Source organism: Peromyscus californicus, unplaced genomic scaffold (assembly GCF_007827085.1).
Source record: "Peromyscus californicus insignis strain IS unplaced genomic scaffold, ASM782708v3 Scaffold_18__1_contigs__length_77618521, whole genome shotgun sequence".
Lineage (NCBI taxonomy): Eukaryota > Metazoa > Chordata > Mammalia > Rodentia > Cricetidae > Peromyscus > Peromyscus californicus.
This window is the reverse complement of record NW_026294480.1, coordinates 43,413,981-43,436,836: the sequence shown is the minus strand read 5'-3', so window position 1 is coordinate 43,436,836 and position 22,856 is coordinate 43,413,981. Positions and strand designations below refer to the sequence as shown.

The window sequence follows — 22,856 nt, the reverse complement described above, 5'->3', positions numbered from 1 at the left end:
TAGAATATGAACTATGAACCCTCAGTGATCAAGTCTTCACAGCTTACAACGTGGCATGTACTCTACCACTCAGCCTGGCTGCTTTTGCTTTTTGTTTTGTTTTGTTTTCCAGAGCTGGGTATGGAACCCAGGGCCTCACAAAGGCTAGGAAAGCACTGTACCCGTGAGTCACATCCCCAGAGCCAGTGTTCACATCTCAGGTCAGTGTCTGTGTTCATCTAAAACAGACTCTTCTCCTTGGTAATAAGAAGAAAATATCAGTCACTGAAAGTTATAGAATAAAATGGTTTGTCATATTATTCTGCACAAAGATGGGTGGGAAGAGAGAATTCCACAGCTGAAAAGAAACATTAGAAATCCTCACCTACGCCAGGGCGGCGGTGGCACACGCCTTGAATCCCAGCACTTGGGAGGCAGAGGCAGGCGGATCTCTGTAAGTTCAAGGTCAGCCTAGGCTACAGAGCGAGATCCACGACAAGCTCCAAAGCTACACAGAGAAACTCTGTCTCGAAAAACCAGAAAAAAAAAAAAAAAACAAGCAGATCAGGTATTTCAACACAGGAGTCCTCTAGACTCCTAATGAATGACCTGAAGTTACTGTGTTTCACTTTAGGCTAACAAAGATAAAAAAAGTCATTTAGCAAAACAAAAGCCCTTGTTAATTTTTATCTCCTTTCCCACACTCGATTTTAGAAGTATATTCATCGACTGCTATTATGTTGTTTTAATATCACCCACTGTACTAGGACAAGTCATCTTTTCCCAGATGATGAACCCCAAAACAGTCTGGATTTGAACAACAAAAAGGGACTAGCTAAAAACAGAGGAGGAAAGACTCGAACCAGTGGGTCTGTTACACTCTTGTGTGTGTATGTGTACATGTGCATGCACAGGTGGGTGGTTATGAATGTGCCTGTGTCCATGTGTACACTATTCAAAATGAAATATTCAGCTCCTACAATTATTAATAGGGCAATAAATGTGGAAAAGATTTGCCTATGAATATTTCCAAAGATGACCGATATAGTTAAGCATTATCCCCAAACAGATATATCTGGATGAAAAGGAAACATCACTAGTCCAAGAACCCATACTACACATTCAAGCTGCAGAGAAATGGTGGCCCATGTCCCTAGAAATGACAAAAAGGGTCTTTCCTTCTGGCTGCAAAGGCCATCCTACTGCTTATCCACGGTCGGGACTGCAGGGGCCCTGAAATAGCAGAAATGCAGGAAATCCAGTAGTGATCAAATGCTCCCAGATAGATGACCCAGTCTTTAAAATACCTTTTTAAAAGCCGGGTGGCGGCGGCGGCGGCGGCGGCGGCGGCGGCGGCGGCGGCGGCGCACGCCTTTAATCCCAGCACTTGGGAGGCAGAGGCAGGCGGATCTTTGTGAGTTCGAGGCCAGCCTGGTCTACAGAGCGAGATCCAGGAAAGGCGCAAAGCTACACAGAGAAACCTTGTCTCGAAAAACCAAAAAAAAAAAAAAAAAAACCCTTTTTAAGTTATTATGTTCCACTTCAGGCAGATAAATAATGATCAAAATGTCATTTAGCAAAACAAAATCCCCTCTTAAAAAGCCAACCAGACATGGGGGGAATGTCACAGAGAAGAAAGAAGACCCATGGGCAAGACAGAAAAACAGTATGTCTACAAAAAATGAAACAAAAAGAAAGTGGTCCAATAATCACCAAAGGCTTCCTACACCTAGCAAGGTGATTTGGAAGAAGCGGTCGTCACAAATTCAGGAAGCATTCAAAATGATGAAGAACACCAGCATTCTGCCATAAATCAGTCCTGTGTCCCTCTTTCCACCAAAGGCAGCCGCTCAGGAAACCTTCATAAAAGAAGAAAGGATAAACGAACAGCCAATAAATCACACGCAAGGGCTCGACATTCCCAAAAGCAGAAGCTTGACTTTCAAACTGTTTGGTTCCAAGCAAAGAGGAGCTAAGAGTTCCAAACTACCACCCCATTCCACAGGAAAGCTGCCCATCTCATTTGCCCACACTTACATAATAGCTCCTCCCAACTGGCCTGAGAACAGATGTGGGCTACCATATGCCAAGCTAGGACCTTTCACCCTTGTAAAAATCAGAAATAGCCGCCACTTGAAACACCAGCAAACGGCTCCAGCATCTTTGACCCAGTTACTCTGCACTCTGCCTAGTAGGTGGAAGCCAGGAGAGTGTTGAAAGGCTGGCATGGGAGACCGAAAAGAAACTGAAGTACAACCGTTTGGTGATGACAGTGACAAATGTCCTTGTTGTATATTAAGTCTCAACTCAATCATAACACCTGTATAGTACTTAACAGTGTCACATTCTTTTAAATTACACGCACACAGTTGAGCATTAGCTGGAACAACGCATTCTGAGAAAATGCATCGTCGTGTGACTTTTCGTTGTGCAAACACCAAATAATACATTTGCACAAACTAAGACACCTGCAATGTCACTAAGAGATACAGTGCTTACTATCACACACAGCTGACTGTAGACTGAAGCATCATACGGTGTGTGTGAACATACCCCATTATAAAGTGGGCGCGCCATTATACTCATTTTACATAGAAGGAAAATGAGACATAAAGGCTACGCAGCACGTGAGGGACAAAAAACTGGAATACTAGTAATGCACTCAGCATGGCTCCATAATCAGTGGCCTTAGTCATCACTTAGACAGCCTCTCAGCCCAACCACTGGTTAGGGTACTTTATCCTGTGTACCCTGTACCAAAAGTTGATGATACTAAGAAGCTGCAGCCTACGTCTTCACTGGGACACAACGTCATTTGTCCTAGGACAAAGAGGTCCAATACAGAGCCATGGCTAGCCCAGTGGCAACCTCTGTGCTATTCACAACAGGGACCCCAGCAAGTTGAACAGGGGTGTGTGCAGTGTCTCAAAGATGTATGTGTCTAAGGTAGCCCTAAGCACGGCACCAGAAAGTCTCACATTACTGTCTAAGTGGAGGGGGACGTAGGCTTGGACATTAGCCAGACCTAGGTTCAAATTCTGGCTCCATCACATCTGAGCCATGACATCCAATTTTCTCTAAGCCTTAGAGATGACAGTAACATGAAATAACATGGCACTACACTTCCCACACAGTGTTACCAGCATACTATGGCACAACTGTAGTACAGTAAGTGACCTTTGTTAGGCATTTCTTCTCTGTGTCTGTGTGTCTGTGTGTTGTATATATTGTTTGCATGTGTTCATGTGTGTACAGATGAGCATATACTGTGTGTCTGTGTCCATGTAGAGGCCAGCAGACAATGTCAAGTGAATTTCTCAATCGTACTCCGACTTAGTTTTTGAGACAAGGTCTCTCAGTGAACCTGGAGGTGCACAGTGTGGCCAGGCTGGCTGGCGAGCAAGCCCTAAGGATCCTCCTGTGTCTGCCTCCCCAGTGCTGGGATTGCAGGTGCATGCTGCAGCACCCAGCTTTTTACACGGATGCTACGGATCTACACTCAGATTCTCATGCTTGCAGGCCAGGCATTTTATTCACCACCTGCACCTTCTTCCCAGCCCCATTCTGCATTACATTCATCAACAGACTCACCTCTGAGTTTCCATCTACCTGTTTAAAACTCAGTTTAGATTTTACACAAGAACCTCAAACCCAATTACCCTGAAATCAATTTCACTTTATTCCCCAACCTGTTCTGCCCTGTTCCTTATAACAGTATGTGGCCCCGTTAGTCACCTCAGTGCTTGCGATAGTTTTCAAACACGCCCATAAACTCTTAACTGTCCTCCCACCAAGAGCCTTAAACCTCAGTGTGCCTTTGTGAGTGTCACAGTGAACAGAACAGCAGACAGGATGCCAGTTAACGACACTGAGGATAGATGAGAAAAAGCCCGGTGGAACCTGACAGTTTTTCTTGGTACATTAGCTCTGCAAGCCTTCAAGCTCCACATAAGAAGTCAGACGACCCAGAGGCCACCACACAGAAAGACCACTGACAGAGATGCCACCACCCAGTCACTACAGCATTCCCAGGCCTGATGCCAAGCGCGTGTATGAGAAAGCTCTGAGACGGCCCCAGCTGCCACATGATTCTACCGCAGGAGGAATCCTGAGTAAGACTAACTCCCCCACTGAACCTGGTCAACCAGCAGATTCGTCAGCAAAATAGTTATTGTGTTTCAAGGTCATCTGTTTTTCTGAGCTGGATAACCAAAACCATGTTCAAACCCCAAACTCAAGACTTTACCTTTGAGATCTCTTCTCATAGTCTACATCCAATTACAAAATCTCGGTAATTCTTAAGTGATACTTATCTATTTAAATGGCCCATCTATTTTCTGCCCTCACCTGACTGTGCCCTCACCACCGGCTCATTCCTGGATCGGCACAGCATCTCCCTAACAAGTCTCCCTGCAGGCCGATCTCCTCTCCTCTCCTTTAAAGCCAGGTCTAACCACGGCACTCCAGGCAACCTTGGAAGGTTTCCAGATTATAACTACGAGCTGTGGATTCCACAGCTTGGGGTGAAGTCATTGCTCCAAACCCTGCCCCAGTCACACAGGGTTCTTGAAGCCATGATGTTATTCACCCCCAAATCTCCGCACAGCTGTTCCCTGCCTGGCCCTGACCATGCCTGTCACTGGGCCAACCCTACTCAACTTCAATGTTGCAAATGAAAAATAATCCTCTGGGAAGCACTCCTTGGACCCCAAGTCTACGCTGAGTTCCCCTTTTCTATGCTCTTTTAGTTTCCTTTATTTTCTTTCATTCCCATTATTTATTCAGCGCCTTTATTTTCCTCTAAATAAATAATACTACCCAAAAGGCAACTGCTTAGTTTTCACTGCATGAGAGTTCTTAAGCAACATGAAGGAAAGTCAATGTCATTTATACACTTGTATATCTCTGGTGCCTAAGAGCACCAGAAAATAAAGGCCATATAAGCAAAAGTAAATTGAGCATACTGACTATGTTTTTACTCATGCAAATCATCACACAGACTCTAATATATCTCATTTTTGTGAATGAGGAATTGGTGGTCCAGGGTGACTTCTATATGACCAGGTTCCTAATATTTGAGTTTTAGAAATAAGTACATTCTAAAAATATACATGTAAACTTGAGGACTTGGCTATCATCTTTTAATTCTGCCTTATAATAACCTTTTAGGAGCTAGCAGCAATTAGTATCATTTCAAATGGGAAAGCTAGTCTAATATCCACAAAAATCGGGAAATATAATTTCCTAAAATACATAAATTAATTTATGATCATTTAGTAATAGTCCTCTGTCTTCTCTGTGTTGCCATAAATTGAATTGAGAAATACTTCATAGTACACAGATTACAGATGAAACATCTTGGGCAGACTTCAAACTCAGTTTTATTCTCCAACAAAAAATACATACAGATTAAGTTGTCACCAATCTTTCAGCAACTAAGACAATTGTAACTGCTCAAGTCTTCTAGAGCTTTGGTCCCCACAACCATTTAAAAGAGAGAGAGAGACAGAGACAGAGACAGAGACAGACAGACAGAATTAACAGATCCCACAACTCTCACAGGGTAGTTGAAGGGACAAAGGAAAAGAATGGACAGGTATGGCCGGGCGGTGGTGGCGCACGCCTTTAATCCCAGCACTCGGGAGGCAGAGCCAGGCGGATCTCTGTGAGTTCGAGGCCAGCCTGGTCTACAGAGCGAGATCCAGGAAAGGCGCAAAGCTACACAGAGAAACCCTGTCTCGAAAAACCAAAAAGGAATGGACAGGTAGGTACTTACCATTTCCCACAGAATCTGGCATAGTAATCTTCCATCAATATTAATTAGCATCACCACCACCATCTTCGCTTCAACACTTTATCCTAACAAAAAGTGGCTGGTATCCTAAGTACACTACAAATATTAAACTATTTAACCAATATCAAGAACCTTAAAAAAATCTAGGTAACTTTTGACCCAAGAAACCTACTTTTAGGATTTGATCCTCAAGTACAATGACCCAGAAAGGAGTAAGAACCCTGCCTATAACAGTGTCCCTTTTAGAGATTTACTGTGCACGTCAGCATGTATGGCTGGCTGTTTATTGGCTGTACAGTAAAGGAACCTGTTTAGCTCTGACAGCACCCCGAACCTCTCTGGCACTGGAGCCCCTCCTGTAGGAAGATTCACCACAGCATCATACACCCACTCTGGACAATTCACTCTAGAAAAACCCCACGCGTTTATACAATGTGCTAGTTAGTTTTAACTTTCAGCTAGACACACGCTGGAATCCTCTGGAAAGAGAGGCTCAGTCGGGGAATTGTCTGGATCAGCTTGACTTGTGGGCGGGTCTACAAGCGATTATCTTGATTGTCAATTGATGTAGGAGAACCTAGCCCATGGTGGGCCGCACCATTTCACTGGCTGTGCCCTGAACTGTGTAAGAGTGAAACACCTAGCTGAAAGGAAGCAGCAGGCAGCACGGGACATCCGTTTCTCTCTGCTGCTGACTGTGGATGTGGCATGACCAGCTGCTTTAGAGTTCCTGTCCCGAACTTCCCCTCAACAGTGGACTACAACCTGGAACTCTCAGCTCTAAAACGAACCGCTTTACCCCTAGGTTGCCTTTAGCCAGTGTGTTTTAATCACGCCAACTGACGTGAAACTAGAACACGCGGAATGTCATTGACAGTGTTCGTGACATTAGCCAAAGCTAGAGGAGACGTGATGCCTTCAGGAAAGGTGACTCGTGAGTAAACTCCCATTCACAGGGATAATGCAGAAACTCCATGCTGCAGAGGAGAAACTATTTAAATTGAAAAGTGTGTAAGTGTACACAGTTGCATAAAACAGTTTTTTTTCCCCATTATAAGTCCAGGATGATTTTCTACATGGATAGTAGTCCACATACAGACTACAGGACAATATGCTAAAATGCGTGTCAACTGTCATCTGTGGTTGCTAGGTTCCTGATTTTCCCCCACTGTGCTCTGCTGTGTCTTTCTCTAAGCTTTTACTTTAATAATAAGCATGTTATCAAAATCATCTCAGTCCTGACACACCCACATTCAGCTCACGGTTAAAGTGATTAGAAAAGTAACTTCAAAACCTCAAAGAAAACAAACTGGTGGACTTCACAAAAGCTCCCATTAACCTAACAAGATTCCATTTGGATGACTTGCATGTAGTACTAGAAACACCATACACACCTCTGAGGACCAACCCTAGTCCCTTAAGTGAGTGTCTCACCAAGCGCAGGTAAGATCTCTACAGCTAACCCAGAACGGTAACATCCAAACCAGAAACATGAATCAAATACTCACTGATCGAAGCAACATTTATTAAGCTCAAAAACATCATCAGAGTAGGTTTCAAAAGAGCAGTGTGTCACAATTCCTGTACAAACTTTAATCTACAAAAATACTCTACAATTTAAGCACCCGTACATTTATCCTAGAGAGGCATGAAAACAAGATCCACTAACTTCCGGAGAGCTGTCACCAATGACAGTAGGTGTGGAAAGAGTGTGAGCCTCAGCTGTGGCCTGGAAGTTCCTTTTTTTTTTTTTTTTTTTGGCGGGGGGGGGGGGGGGGGGGGGGGGGGTGTTGCTTGTCTGTTTTTTAAAAGCACTGAAGCTTTGAGGTTAAAAATGCAAAATATTAACACCTGTTGGATCCAGGCAGTCAGGACACAAAAGACGGTCCCCAAGCTGTGGTATATTTCTACACTGTGTGAAATATATTGCTGTGATCGGTGTAATAAAAAGCTGAATGGCCATTAGCTAGGCAGAGGTTAGGGACTTCTGGGGACAGAGAGGACTCTGAGAATAAGAAAGGCAAGGACACCAGGAGACATGCAGAGGAAACAGAAGGTGTAAGATAAAAGAAAGTTAATGCCATGTGATAGAACATAGATTAATATAAATGGGTTAATTTAAGTTATAAGAGCTAGTTAGGAACAAGCCTAAGCTATAGGCCGAGCTTTCATAATTAACAAGAAATCTCCGGGTCATTATTTGTGGGCTGGCAGTCCAAAAACAGTAAAACAAGAAAGCCTGTACATTCTCTTCCTTCCGTTTCACTCCTGACTTCATGTTCAGGTTGGCCGGAACCAGTAAGACTGTCTGTGCTGCAGTCAATGGTCCCAGAGTAGCTCTACACTCACATGCTCTTCCCCAAGGGTCAGAGGCAAAATCAGCAACTGTCCTCTCAGACAAAGAACCCACAGGAATCCCTCTCTCAAAGGACAGAGAAAGTCTTGGGCCCAAGGAGAAGCAGGCCAGTGGTCAGACTAGTTCCCAGCAAACCAATTTACAAAGGAACCAGAGGAGTTTGTCCTACAAATTCAACCTTTCAAGTGGCCAGTCACTCAGAATCGTGTAGGTGTGTTGGGCTGTGAGTCAAAGAGCCAAGGCCAATGTTTATGCAAAAAGTGAAGGCGGGACTAGGTGTGAGCAGGTGCCTGCCTCAAGGCACACACCCACACAAGTCCTTGGAGTTCCCACAGGAAACCAAGTGACAGCAACAATCAAGTGACCCTTCAATTTGCAGCATTAGCCTGAGCACCTCCTCCACAATAATTCATTATACTAGCTGAGCTTTATTGAACAATGTTTATAAGCACAGGCTGGGATCTACCAAGCTGGACTTAAATGCCAGCCCTGACCCTTTCTACTGGTTCCATGATCCCAGCAAATATTCCACCTTTCATGAAGAGCCTCAAGTTTCCTCTTTTCTAAATCTGTTGTATGCACATTTGATGACCAGGATTGTGGCACGATTAAATTAGATGCTGAAAATAAAACCCTCTGCACTCCACTTGGTGCATAGCCCTCCACTTCACCAGGCTAGAATTCAGTGACTGAAGAGGGATGAAGGCAGTGAGGGAACTGGCGTGGCTGCAGGTCCCAGCTCAGATTCTAGCAGTATCTCTATTTCAGCACAAGAAGTCGGGACCGGCCATATAAATGGGGGAATCAATACAAAATGAAAACACAAAACACCTTGCTCAAAATCAAGAATATCAAGACAGCATGGAGGTCCACCAGGACTCCCTGCTCAGACTTCTGAAGCATTTGGGGGAGATGCCACATCATAACTAAAAGTAGCTGCAGGCTCCAAAATAGCTTGTCCCTGCCTCCACCTCCAAGTCGTACAGGACTTTAATTACCAAAGACATGTGTTAATGGTATTAAATGGCTGGAAACTCAATCCAACTTCGGTATCTGTAAGTGGAGTTTTGAGGTGAAGACCAGATCACTATGGTAGAGGCCCCATGATTGAATCCTAGTAATTTTATAAAAAGGAGAAAGACTATACCAACATGGGCATGACATCCCCTATCTCTCCAGGTAAAGCTCTGCCACATAGCAGAATTTTGCCAATAAGAAGGCAATCAGTAGAAGTGACTCCTGACCTTGGATGTGCAGAAACATGGGTCGAAAAAAAAACACCTTTATAAAAATAAAATGTGACTCTGGTACATCCTGATAGTAATAAAAAGCTACCCAATACTTCATCATTAACTCAATTTATGAAAAATATCAGGGAAAGTTATCATACCCTCACTGAAAAATCCCTTATAGCAAATGTCATCTGCTGAAGGCCATAGCCTCCTTGCGGCCTAGTGTTTGGGAGTCAGCCACATCTTCTAGGCTGCACTTGGTAAAGGCGTACAACAGACTTAACAAGTAGATCTTGAGTGCTGGTAACAGGAGCAAGAGGGACTAGAGCCGTAGAAGGCAGACGTGGTCCCGAAAGTGACAGTAATGACGCTTAGTAACCCATCTGTATCTGCTGATGAGACGTTAGAGCCAGATGATCACCTCAGTGACCAGAGGAAAGGCATTATGGGACAGAAGGCTGAGCACACAATACCTTCCACCCAGCCTTCTCTATAAAGGTTACTTGTATTTACATGAAGCATGTAAATATCCAACTGTTTTCCATCAGCTTTTAATACCAAGTGCCTGAATCCCTGCCCTGCGTTAGAGAGAACGGCTTGGAGGTAGAGACAGTGAAAAGGGGGCCCTAGAGCTACAAGGCCACCTCACTCACTTGCTAGCTCCGTGAACCTGGGAAAGCATGCACGCGCGCGCGTGTGTTTGTGTGTGTTTGTGTGTGTGTGTGTGTGTGTGTGTGTGTGTGTGTGTGTGTGTGTATGCCCTCCTTAAGCAGGCACAGCCTATGACCAAGAAACTAGGCCAAGTTCATCAGTGAATACAGAGAAGTCTTAGTAAGTTAACCTTACTAAATCCCAAGCCTAAGAGACAAATGAACAGCGGACAGCACCTAAGACCAATCGAGCAGGTTGGACACATTTGCAAGTCTCACTTGACATTTCATTCCGGAATGAATGCAAGAAAGAAGTGCACTACGGAGCCAAACAGCGTGTCAGAACCTGCCTGATCTCCATAGGCCACCTCAACCTCTCCTGCCATAGGCTCCCCAAGAGCCATGTGCCTTGCAGTCCTGCAAACAAGGGGAGCACTGTAATTCATTCTCGGTGGCTTCCAGGAACATATACAAAGAGGGCTCGCAGAAGTATTTGTTGAATGGGCTAAAGATCATGTGAGTGGGCTGGAGAGACGGATCATGCCGAAAACCTGAGTTCCATGGGGCTGATCACAAGTGTCTATCACTCTAGGTCCAGGGGGGTCTGGCGCCCTCTTCTGGCCTCTGCAAACACTGCATATATGTGGTGTATACACACTTGCAGGCAAACACTCCTTTATATAAAATATATATATATATATATATATATATATATATATATAATGCAAATAAACCTTAAAAATATGAGAATGTGGCTTTACTTTTCAGAGGTATTAAATGACCCTCAAAAGTCTTATCACTTCTTGCTTTGTGAATACCCTCCCAATTCTTCAATATATAGACTAATTTAAAATGCAACCCAACCCTTACCATTAAATAACAGTCATTCCCCAGGAAGTATAACATCAGCAACATAATCATAATGTGTTAACATTTTTATTTGAAAGCCAATGTACTGTTTACAAATAAATTTACCTCCACTATCTCTTTTAATCATCACTGGTATTCTGTGGAGAATAATGAACTGTACTGTTGCTGTGTTGGTGGTACAAAGAGGAAAAGGTGAAACCCACACCAATTAACATGCAAAGCAAAAACATTTTGAACTGAAAGGAATGTAAAAATTAACCCTGTCTACGCTCCCTAGAAAGAAATTCATAATGTATCGTTTTCTTATAATAAGTTCTATTCTTGTAGAACTTATAATATTCTCTTATTCTTTTCTATTCTTATAATAGTATTAATTAGGTATAATAATAAATAATCCAATTCATATAATAACTTATTCTATCCTATTTTTTTCTCTTTACAAAGCTCTAAACATTACCTTAACCCATCAAAGCAAGAGAGGTGTGCGCCGGGCGGTTAGTGGTGCACGCCTTTAATCCCAGCACTCAAGAGGCAGAGGCAGGCGGATCTCTGTGAGTTCGAGGCCAGCCTGGTCTACAAAACGAGTTCCAGGAAAGGCACAAAGCTACACAGAGAAACCCTGTCTTGGAAAAAAAAAAAAGAGAGAGAGAGAGAGAGAGGTATGCCGCCTGTTGGTGACAGCTAAATCCTGACCCATTCACCTGTCTGGGTAGAACATGACTTACAAACTCCCTCAAGAGAAAGGGGAAAGAGATGTGACCTTCTCAGCTGATACCCGCATTATCTAGAAAAGATAAGACTTTCACGTTTAAATTGCTAAACAAATTCTATCTTGATAATCTTGAGTGTAAAGGATACATTCTGCATTCCGAAAGTCAAAGCACCTAATCCAAACAGATATTATCTTGCCTCAGTTTAGAAGCCAGAAAAGGGAACAGAATTGCCCCTCCCACCTCACACTCAATCACCATGTAATCCTGGGCTCTAACCTCATGCCAGGCACTAAGCTAGGCCGGTGCCAGGTGTAACATGCAGTTATTTAAGATTTGCAAGTTATCACTCTCTCCCTGAACCAAGAGTAATAAAACCTCTGTCTTAAACATTAAGGCAGAGCCTTCCCCTTAGCTGTCACCTCTGAGAACATTCAAGAAATTAACTGCAACCTCTAAGATCAGAGCATTCCCTTCATTCATCTTACCATCACATACATACACACACACACACACACACACACACACACACACACACACACACACACACACCATCTCTTTCTTCCTTCCTTTGGACTCACCTCCAAACAAGAACAATTAAGTGATGATACCCAAATAAAGAACAATGGACAATACCTCCACACACAGCGTATCTTTCCAACATAACAACAAAAATGCAGAACACTGTTCCCAGAGAAGAAAAGAGGCCACCACACACCATTACTCCGTCAGGAGCAAGAAAAGAGCACTTACTCTAGTCCACTCAGCAAAGCCTGCAATCCAACTTGGAATGAAAGAAACATTTTTTCCCCTTCCTGGAAGGTAAGTAAAAGAACCTAGGAATCAATTTACTTCACAAATAAGATCTGAGGCACAATCAAAGAAATCGATCCTGTATTTTTTTTTCAGAAATGGGATTTGAAATAAACACCCTGCAAAGACTATATACGTGAGCAGACAAGTCAACCTGAAAGACAGGAAGAAAGGAGTGATGTTGCTTGCCCTCTTCTCTGAGAGCTCATCAGCAAAAAGCAAGCACCATAAAGCTACGTGGGGAGCTGGCGTTGGTTCTGTTTGCCCTCCGGTCCATTTAATAGTGGAGGACTTTCTTCAGTGTTCTCACGACGGTACCTAACACACTCATAAAACCTGAACTGTTGCCTTTAAGATTGTGCTTTCTGCTCCTCAGAGGAGAGCCAAGGACTTTGATGGGACTGTTTCGCTGCACTTGGGAATTTCTGGAAGCACAGTGAAAGCGACAGAAGAATGATCTTACACTAAGGCCGAACAAGGGGCTGGGGCACAGCAGGTAAAACAAGCCAGGTCAGAACCAGGGCCCAGGGACCGGGACCTAAACACTCAACGGAACCTATGCCCACAAATACTCATCTGCCTGTCCTGAACCTATGTCTAGATGGAGGTTCACCTGAGTAATGTTTAACGCTGTTTTCCCTCAGTGCTTTTAGTGGGTCTGGCACCCCAAAGACAGCTATGTGATACAGTTTTAAAACAGCCTCGACAAATAATGAGAAAATGATGAGAAGCCCCGAATTGATCTTTGAAGCAATACTTAGTTAAGTGCCAAAAATTAGCTTCCAGCAGTACAAGTCACGTAGCCTATACTTTCTTCTTCTTTGGAATTTTTCCTCCACAAACTGGCTTTTACTGGGGCAGATTACAAGAGATAGCCATAGCACTGTATGGGATAAGCTCCGTCATTTAATTTTGAAAATAGTCTTCTGGACATATTTGAGACTCACCAACCTACAAGATACCTCGTACTTTAAAGAATGTTCATAAACAGATAACTCACTTAAACTGGCTCCAGCAGTGAGTGGGTAACACCCCTTTATGACAAAGACAGAAGTTACTGCCATAAATATGTAAACAGCAAAACCAAATTTCAACTCGGAGTCTTTGACTTCGGCTTCGCTCTCAAGCCCGTGCATTAACTGCTCTCCATCCTTGCCAGTGAGTTCATCAAACTATGAAGCTTAAGCAGAAACGTATATTCCTGCATATCTAAAATAAACCCTCATACACAGGTAACGTTACAAAGGCAGCCCTCTCCTTGATCTGGAAAGCACTCAGTCTTTCTCCGTCCAGCCTCAAGTGCAGTTCCTAGAAGGCACTGGCAAATCTCTGCCAGGCCAATCTGCAGTGGAAAACCATGTGTCCTGCAAGATGACAGGAGGGCCAACGCTTCTAACCATCTACTTGAGCTCTGCATGGCAATAGCGGTTGAGCCTCACACCATCAACACAGTAATTGTATGGGATCGAACACAGCTCCTGTCAAGGAGGATCTGCATGACCACAAACAGGCAGCTCTGTGGAAATACAATTTCTGGAACAAAAACACAAGGCTTGCACAATTCTAGAAACACGTACGAGTGTTCCTCCGTTCCTGCGCTGTGCTAAAAAAAACTTTTCCCACCTAAACTTCCCAGCACAGGGCAGATTTAAAACCGGCTGCCAAGCCGTGCACAAAGCAAAAGCGGCGTGCACCACAACCAGAGCCGTGGGGCAATGCCTGTCCCTGCCCAATCCTGAGCAGGCCGGGTTGCAAATGTGGTTTAGTCCAGTCTACTTTCTGGTAATGTGTTTTTAAAATCCCGCCGCGACCCAGGTCATTCCTTTAGAGATCTAATAACAACCAAATGACTGGACCTGCCGGGCACTTAGCGAGTCATTCTGCTTATGGCTCTTTAATAGCACCTGGAGTTCTGCGAAGGGGAGAGCGGAAAACTCCAGCTTCCCCGGAAAGAAAGTCCTGCGCCGGGAGCGTGGAGAGGCGCGCGGAGCGGAGCGTGGCCTCAGCGCCCGCAGCCCCGCGGGTCCCCGCCGCGTCCGGACCTGTCAGCCCGGCCTCCCCCCCCCCCCCCGACGCCGCCCCTCAGAGCCAGCCCCGGGGAGAAAGCCGCCCAGGGCATCCCATCCCAAAGAAAGAAAGCCAGCCGAGAGGCTGCCTTGCCGCTCCAGGCTGGGGGGGATCCATGGGCCACCGCGAGATCCGAGAGGCGACCCGCCACCCCGCGCCCCGCACCTACCAGATAATCCATGTACAGAAACGCCTCAGTTATCCGGAGATCAGACATCCGGCAGCCTAAAGCATCCGGAATGGCTCCGAACCCGGAAAAAAAAAAAAAAAAAGCAGCGTCTCGGGCTGCGAGAGAGCAGCTCCTGAAAATGCCAGCAACAGCGAAAATCGCCGAGAGTAGCCGAGGAGCCGAAGATTACACCAGGGGAGCGGCGATTGGCCGGGAGGGCGGGCAGAAGGAAGGGCGCACGCTCATTGGTCCAAGCGCCTATAAAAGGGGAGGCACCCCCCGGAGGAGGGCAGCAGTGAAGCGCGGGAGTCCGGAGGGTGCTGGTTCCTGTGTGCAGGGGGGTGGGGCGGGGCGGGCGGGCGGGCGGAAGCGCCGGCCCGAGGTTGGGCAAGGCGCTGTCGCCCGCCGAGCTTTGGGGGCTCCCTCGGCCTGCAGTCAGCTGGAGACCCCGGGAAGCTCCCAGCCTGAGGCTGGAGAGCGGCGGTGTCCCCGCCCCAGCCCTTCGTAGGAAGCCCGCTCGGGGCGGTGGGAGGCGTGGCAGCCACGGAAACTTTACTTTCTCTCCCCCACCCCGAGCGCTTTCCTGTGGCCTTGAAGCACCAAGGACCTGCGGGTTAGAAGGGCGGATGCGCCCTCTAAAGAGGCAGGCTGGGCTGGGGAGGCGGGGAGAGCTCGCCTAGACGCTCCGCTAAGGCGGACAGTTTGAACGGGAGCTTCCTGCTGCTCTGAACCAGCGTTGCACCGGGTAAGGAGCCCGGAGGCTTTCTTAGAACCCTAGACAACCTCGGGAGAAGTCACTAGTAAGTTGTTCACCCCGAACACTGGAGGAGAGAGCCCATCGGTTCTTTGCATACTTTTAAGTCCAGTAACATTGACCAATATCCAATGTCCCTGAATAAAACGGGCGATCGGATTGCGAAAGCCCTCTAAAAGACCAAGTAATACAAAAATGTTTGTGACCCTTATCTTAAAAGGAAAAACACGTCCAAGAGCAGATGCACTTGAGACTTGTGCGTTTCCTGGTTTTAAATAATTTGGAATTGGGTGAAACCAGGGTCAAACAAGAAGTAAAGATGACAGTCAAAGCTGGATTTTTTTTTTCCCTCCTCCAAGATTGAGGCTATATAGGGGACATACTCGGTCAAGGCAAAAATAAGACAAGATAAGCATGCCCTTTGGAGTTGGGTATGGGGAGAAGTAAAACATAACTCATTACAAAAATGAGTATAAAAGTATGCCATAACTTTTGTACCAGAAATTCCATTTTTAGATTTTTTTTTAAGATTTATTTATTCATTATGTATACAGTGATCTGCCGGCATGTATGTCTGCAGGCCAGAAGAAGGCATCAGATCTCATTATAGATGGTTGTGAGCCACCATGTGGTTGCTGGGAATTGAACTCAGGACCTCTGGAACAACAGCCAGTGCTCTTAATCTCTGAGCCATCTCTCCAACCCCTTTTTTTTTTTTTTTTTTTTTTTTTTTTTTTTTTTTTTTTTTTTGAGACAGGGTTTCTCTGTGAAATAGTCCTGGCTGTCCTGGATCTTGCTCTGTAGACCAGGCTGACCTTGAACTCACAGAGATCCACCTGGCTCTGCCTCCCAGAGTGCTGGGATTAAAGGCGTGCGCCACCACCGCCTGACCATTTTTAGATATTTTAGGCTTAGAGCTGTGGACAGTGTTATAAGTGAACATTTGCTGCAATGTTTAGAATAGGATCTTGCTGATGGTGCATGCCTTTAATTCCAGCACTGAGGAGGCAGAGGCAGGCAGATCCCTGAGTTCCTGGGCACATAGGCTCCAGAGTAAGTTCCAGGACAGCCAGGGCTACACAGAGAAACTCTGTCTCACACACACACATACACACAAACACAATCAAATGGTTTGCTAACATGGCACACTTAACACAATAGAACTTTATATCGCTGTTAATTTATGAAGTTTCATAATATGGTGAAGTATATAGTGAGGTCATATTCTTCATTAAAATGTCACATGTCAAGGAAGTATGCTGGATGGCAGAATTTGAAAGACCAAGTTGCAAAAGTACAATTCTGTTATTTCCTGCCAGACCCAGATATCCTTTAGGGCCAAGATGACTGAAGCTTCCTTCCGTCACCCCCACCACCCACAAAGTCTTAAGAAGAATAAAGGAGAGAGGAATTGATGTCCCCTATGTTGGTAATTAGAGCGTGCATAGTGGATCACATGTCAACTGAAATCTTTACGATAGTCCAAATGTCAGAGGGGGTTGGTTTTTTTACTCCAACCTCAGCATTTGACACTTTTCTGTGTGTCCTCAAGTAACAAATGTCCTTGCAAGTTTACCTCAAGGCAGTGAAAATAGTTCTGTTATAGAAAACCATAGAATTCACCCTAAATATACACATAACCAGGAAGGGTGTGTAACCCCTTCTGTCCCCAGCTCCTGAGCCATGTGACTAGATGCATTATCTAATCTCTGAACCTGTTTCCTCAGATATAAAGTGGGAATTCCTACAGCCAGAGGGTTTTCAAGGTGTATAGGGGATTCTGAATGTATACACACAGTTGTGCAGGGCTTACCTATATTGATCTAATTTCCAAGGTCTATAAGTAGTAACTTCTTGAAAGGAGGGGTTTTGTTTGTTTGTTTGTTTTGTTTTGTTTTGTTCTCTTTTCAGTCCACTCAAGGGCTAGGGAGACTGGGTTGCATTAAGCCGCTAGGTCCAATTTTGATTCAACCACATGTAAGTTTACAAAAGACTTTTGACCTGGGTTCTGAAGGTGAAAGACTTCCATAAACCCGATCTTTATCATAGCTGGTTGAAACTACAGAAATCAACAGCCTTTCAAAGGTCTAGCAAAAGTAATTCACTCAAGGAACAATTTGGTTTTTCTTATTTTTGTGTTCTTTCTCTCCATGAATCAGCACATCCCAAATGAGATAAAAAGCTTGAATTAGCAAAGAGACAAGTTTCTATCCATTGTCTTCGTGGTTATGCAAAGTCACAAGAAGCTGGGTGATATCTATGCAGAAAATAAGCGCTTGGGAACAGTTGACTTCTGCCTTTCCTTTAACAGCTAAACAGGAAACGATCATTAGATTACATAGTAGTTTTTGCTGCTGCTAGGAATGAGAATCAATAAATGAACCCAACACAGAGACATGGGAGAATGTGTCTACAGAAAAATTCTGAAGACTGTATCGTGATACTACCTTAATCTGTATCGTTATGACTGTCATCTATGAAAACTACATGTTCAGACTCATGTGTTTTTAAAATCGTATTTTGCACTTTGGAAAAATCCTTGCCCCCCCCCCCAAAAAAAAAACCCTCCATATGGAGCATAATTTTTCAATTAGGTGTCTTCTGAGATGGTAACATAGTACCACAGAATAGAGGGGAAAGACTAACTTCATTGTGATGGTTTGAGCACAAGCCACTACATGAAGCAGTGGTTGTAGCGGATGGGGTGGTCAAGCAGCAAAAGTCCATAGTAACATCCTGAAAAGAAAGAAGATATTTGGGGTGCATTTATTCAACTCACCCTACAATGTGCCAATTAACAGGCTTCAACCCTCAATAAAGCATGATCTCATTCATTTAGTCCTGCCTTCTTTCAGTTAAGAACAATGACTCTCTTCCAGATGCATAAGAAAACAGATACAAACTCATGAGGCAATTGCATTACACGGCACAGGGTATGAGGACCCATGTCTCCTCTGCTGCTGCTGCTGCTGCTGCTTGTTAAAAGCAAGGAGAAATTCTTTGACCGTCTACACTCTTCAAGCCCATAAAGGCTGCTGGTGAGCCAAATTTAGGGGAAATTTCTGTTGTTGTTGTTGTTGTTGTTAAAGTGTCTCTTGCAGGCAACATAAGCAAATGTATTTTTACAGCCTGGTCTTCTTAATTCCACTATCCAGGCAAACCAAGAATGGCTATTTCCATCTACTCTTTTGTTGTTCATTTGTTTAACATATAACTTAGGGATGAAAACTGCCTTTAGTAGTTATGTATCATACACAGTAACTTTGAACTTCATTGGGTCAGGAAATGCTCCATTAATGTTTAATGGCTCCATAAAGTACTATTTTATAAGTGTAGTAAGTTAACAAATCCTCTGTGACATAGCTTATTATAAATATTGCAGTGAGCACTTGCTTATAAAACTATACACAAGTCTTTGGCCTAATGCTTCCATGTAGACGAGTCACTCTGCTTACCCCATATGGAAACCAGTCAGTTGAGAGGCAGAGTAGTAATAAAGAGCTTTATTACAATAAGCTAGCTGGTCAGAGAAGGTGGGAATTCTTATCCCTAAAGAGCCATCTTGCTGGGAAACTCATTTGCAGGCAGGTTATAAATAGGAGCGTGATGATCTCAGACTGAAGGGTACCTTCTCACAGGTGGAGGTTTTGTCAAATGATGTACATCTAATTGTAATCACCTACTGATGAAGTGTTACTTTCGCCTGCAGATGTCAAGAACAAAGATTATTTTCTCTGAGCTATTAGCGTCACTGATCAGGGTGCCCACTTGTAATTCCTGAACAGAACACAACAGACAGGCTAAAGTGAGTAGCTGCCCCAGTGCCCTATTATCAGTTGCCAAACTAAATGTAATGAAAGAAAACCTACTTGACATGATTATTGCAAAAGGGTCAGGTTAGGAAAAACAGGAAACCATCCTGAGATCTGTTTCAATGTGGACTGCACTAAGGAAGTTTCTAGGCATGGCATTATTTTCAGCTGCTGAGGATGCCAGCATCCCCTTACTTTTGACAGTATCACTTCACTCCTGCTTTGCCTTTCTGGTCACATTGTCACCTGCTCTTGTATGGTCTAATCTCTCCTGGCCTATAAAGACACTTTTCATTGCATTTAGATTCACAGATAAATGCAATCTCCCCCTGCCAAGAAATTAAATCACATCTTCCAAGTTGCTTTTGCCATATAAGGTGACATCATAGGTCTTAGAGATTAGGACCTGTGCTTGCTGGCTAGTTTTTTTTTTTTTTTTTTTTTTTTTTTTTTTTTTTTTTTTTTGTGTGTGTGTGTGTGTGTGTGTGTGTGTGTGTGTGTTTTGTTTTGTTTTTGTGTATGTGTGTGTCAACTTGACACAAGCTAGGGTTGTCTGGGAAGAAAGAACCTCAATTGAGAAAATACTTCCATCAGCCTGGCCCATAGGTAAATCTGTGGGGCATTTTTGATTAATGATCCTTAGGCATTTTCTTGATGTAGGAGGGCCCAGCCCATTGTAAGCAGTGCCACACCTAGGCTTATGGTCCTGGGTTGTATAAAAAAAAGCAAGTTCTATAAGTGATTCAGGAATATCACATCTATTATACTCACACACATCACAACAAAGATATAGAGGCCATGAATTTGAGAACAAGGTAGGTTAAATGGGAAGGGTTGGAGGGAGACAAGGGAAGAGAGGAAATGATGTAATTCTATTGTAATTTTTTTTTTTTTTTTTTTTTTGGTTTTTCAAGTCAGGGTTTCTTTGTGTAACTTTGCGCCTTTCCTGGATCTCGCTCTGTAGACCAGGCTGGCCTCGAACTCACAAAGATCCGCCTGCATCTGCCTCCCGAGTGCTGGGATTAAAGGCGTGCGCCACCGCCTGGCTCTATTGTAATTTCAAGAAATAAAAAAAAATAATTTTTAAAAAAGCAAGCTGAGTGAGCCATGGAGAGCGAGCCAGGAGAGTAAGCCAGGAAGCAGTGGCGTCCAATGTGTTGGCAAGAGTTTCCACCTAAAACCTGAGTAAAAAGATTCTAAAACGGAGCTAAAAACAGCTCCTAGTTGTCTCTTTCAAGCTAGCGGCAGCCTGTGTGTTTGAGCTACTATGGTGGGTACCTGCAGTATGGCAGGAATGAGGCCTCTGCAAGTGGCACATTAAGCTGCGTGGTGGATTTAGCCTTTGCAGGTACAAAACAAAAAAAGAGGTTTTTGGGCTACATGCTGCTTGGATAAAAGCATAGACCCACGATAGCTCCCAGAGCTGGTGGTAAACTACCACCGCCATGTTGGGAAGCTGAGGTGGGCGGAGCCAACAGCCACAGCTGCTGCAGTTTAAAGCAGTAGATTCACAATAAGACAGATTCAGATGTAATAGTTTACAATGTGTGTAAAATATACGTAGGCTTGAAAGAGACAAAAAAGGTGATATATAAAGTTATATAAACAAATACATAGTTTTAAAAAATAAAGTCTTTAAAGAGACAGTAAAATTAATATAAAAAAGTAAGCCACATAAAGATGAATATTACACAGAGAATCTGGATTGTGTTGTCTTTGGGATTTTTAACTGCAGAAAAACATTTGATTGTAAAAGAAGCTGAGTTAAACCAATATGTATATTTTAAAGATATCTTGACTTCAAAATTTGGATGTAAGGATATGTTACTTTGGAAAGGAGATTCTGCTTTTGTTTCCACAGAAAGCCAGAGGCTATGGATTTGTTCCAGATTAAGATACATCAGGTTTGACCAGCCAAGACCCCCTGAAAGGTCTCCGATGACACCATGGCCCCGATGATCCAACATCCAGAATGGTTTCAAGGCAACTGGCTCAGATGATACAGTCTCATGGACTATTCCATAATTCTAAATTTTTCTTTGTATCCCCATAAGATACAGCGCCCCCCTCCAGCAGGAAGTAGTAAGAGAAGCTACGCCCAAATTCCCAAATTATATGTAATTTTACTTTGTTAAGGTTAAAACCTTCCTTTTTGGAAAAAAAAATGGGGGAAGTGCTGTGGGATGTTCTGTATGGCAAATGTGTTGCTGATTAGTCAATAAATAAAACACTGATTGGCCATTGGCTAGGCAGGAAGTGTAGGCGGGACAAGGAGGAGAATAAAGCTGGGAAGTGGAAGGCTGAGTGAGAGAGACACTGCCAGCCACCATGATGACAAACAGCATGTGAAGATGCCGGTAAGCCACGAGCCATGTGGCAAGGTATAGATTTATAGAAATGGATTAATTTAAGCTGTAAGAACAGTTAGCAAGAAGCCTGCCATGGCCATACAGTTTGTAACCAATATAAGTCTCTGTGTTTACTTGGTTGGGTCTGATGGCTGTGGGACTGGCAGGTGAGAGAGATTTGTCCTGACTGTGGGCCAGACAGGAAAACTCCAGCTACAAAGCAGCACTCCGCCATGGTCTCTGCTTCAGTTCCTGCTTTGGGGTTCCTGCTTAGTCCTTCCTCCCTCCATGATGGAGTATCATCTGGAAGTGTTTGCCAAATCAACCCGTTGCTACCTACATTGCTTTTGGTCAGTGTTTTATCACAGCAACAGAGAAGGAAACTTAAACAGGACACAAGTATATCTAGAGGCCGTGTTTTGGTCCACCATGTTGATCTTATGCAGAGAAAGTAAATTACATGGAGTCTGAAGTAATGAGCAGAATTTATTAATACCTAAGGAATCAGAAAAGTTAGTATGAATTCTTAACTTTAGAGATGATTCTGGTCTCGTTTTTTCAAATTTGCTTGTATCAAAGCACTAATCCAAATTAGTAGCTTGAAGCTAACTCTGTGACGAAATGCTAGCCTGAATAGGCTGAAGGAAGATCACCAGTTCCAGACCAGCTTGTGATATAGAGGACATTCAAGGCCATCCTTTTCAACTTAGCAAGACCCTATCTCAAAATGAAAAAGTAAAGTATATCTAGATACATAGCTTAGTGATTGAGCGGTTGGCCAGCCTGTGGTTCAGTCTTTAACAGGGGTCACTGGCAGAAGTATACATGACCCAAAACAGCTTCACTAGAAATTTTTAACCTGACATGGATGATGCAGATGGAGCCCCTCTTCAATGAACTTCCCCCAGCTTATCTACTCTTAAGAACCCTGGAGACCAGAGTCATGTTGTTAGGGCAGGGTAGCATACAAAAGGCTTGGCAAGCAGATGGAATCTCAGGGGAGGATCCAGTGACCAACCACAGCACCTTTTATGAGGGGGTGTCAACAGTCAACAAGTAATGGACTCTTGAAAGCATGCATAGCTGATCCCAGGAACATGAGGACCACAGTCTGCACAGCAAGACAGGCATGTAGATACTCTGGGCAGGTTAATAAAGGTTCATTCATTCCACAGTCGTATTAATTACCTACTGTTTATTGAGATGTTAAGGTGGTAGGGCCCTTCATTCTAGATTTTAGTCTTTGATAAAGACACATAAGAAAAACATTAAACAATGACAAGTACTACTTATTGAAGGAAC

General features: G+C 43.9%; 1 protein-coding gene across 2 annotated transcripts in view; it reads right to left on the bottom strand.

Moving 5' to 3' along the window:
- The window catches only part of Arl15 (ADP ribosylation factor like GTPase 15), a 391,154-nt gene extending 376,380 nt beyond the window's left edge, over positions 1-14,774 (bottom strand). The window contains exon 1 of one of the 2 annotated variants that reach the window (XM_052743304.1): positions 14,641-14,774. In XM_052743304.1, the coding sequence (XP_052599264.1) occupies positions 14,641-14,688 (48 nt within the window). In that variant the 5' untranslated portion in view covers positions 14,689-14,774. The remainder of the gene's footprint in view (positions 1-14,640) is intronic. The other variant, XM_052743305.1, reaches the window with a different exon arrangement.
- Between the last annotated feature and the right edge of the window lie 8,082 nt (positions 14,775-22,856).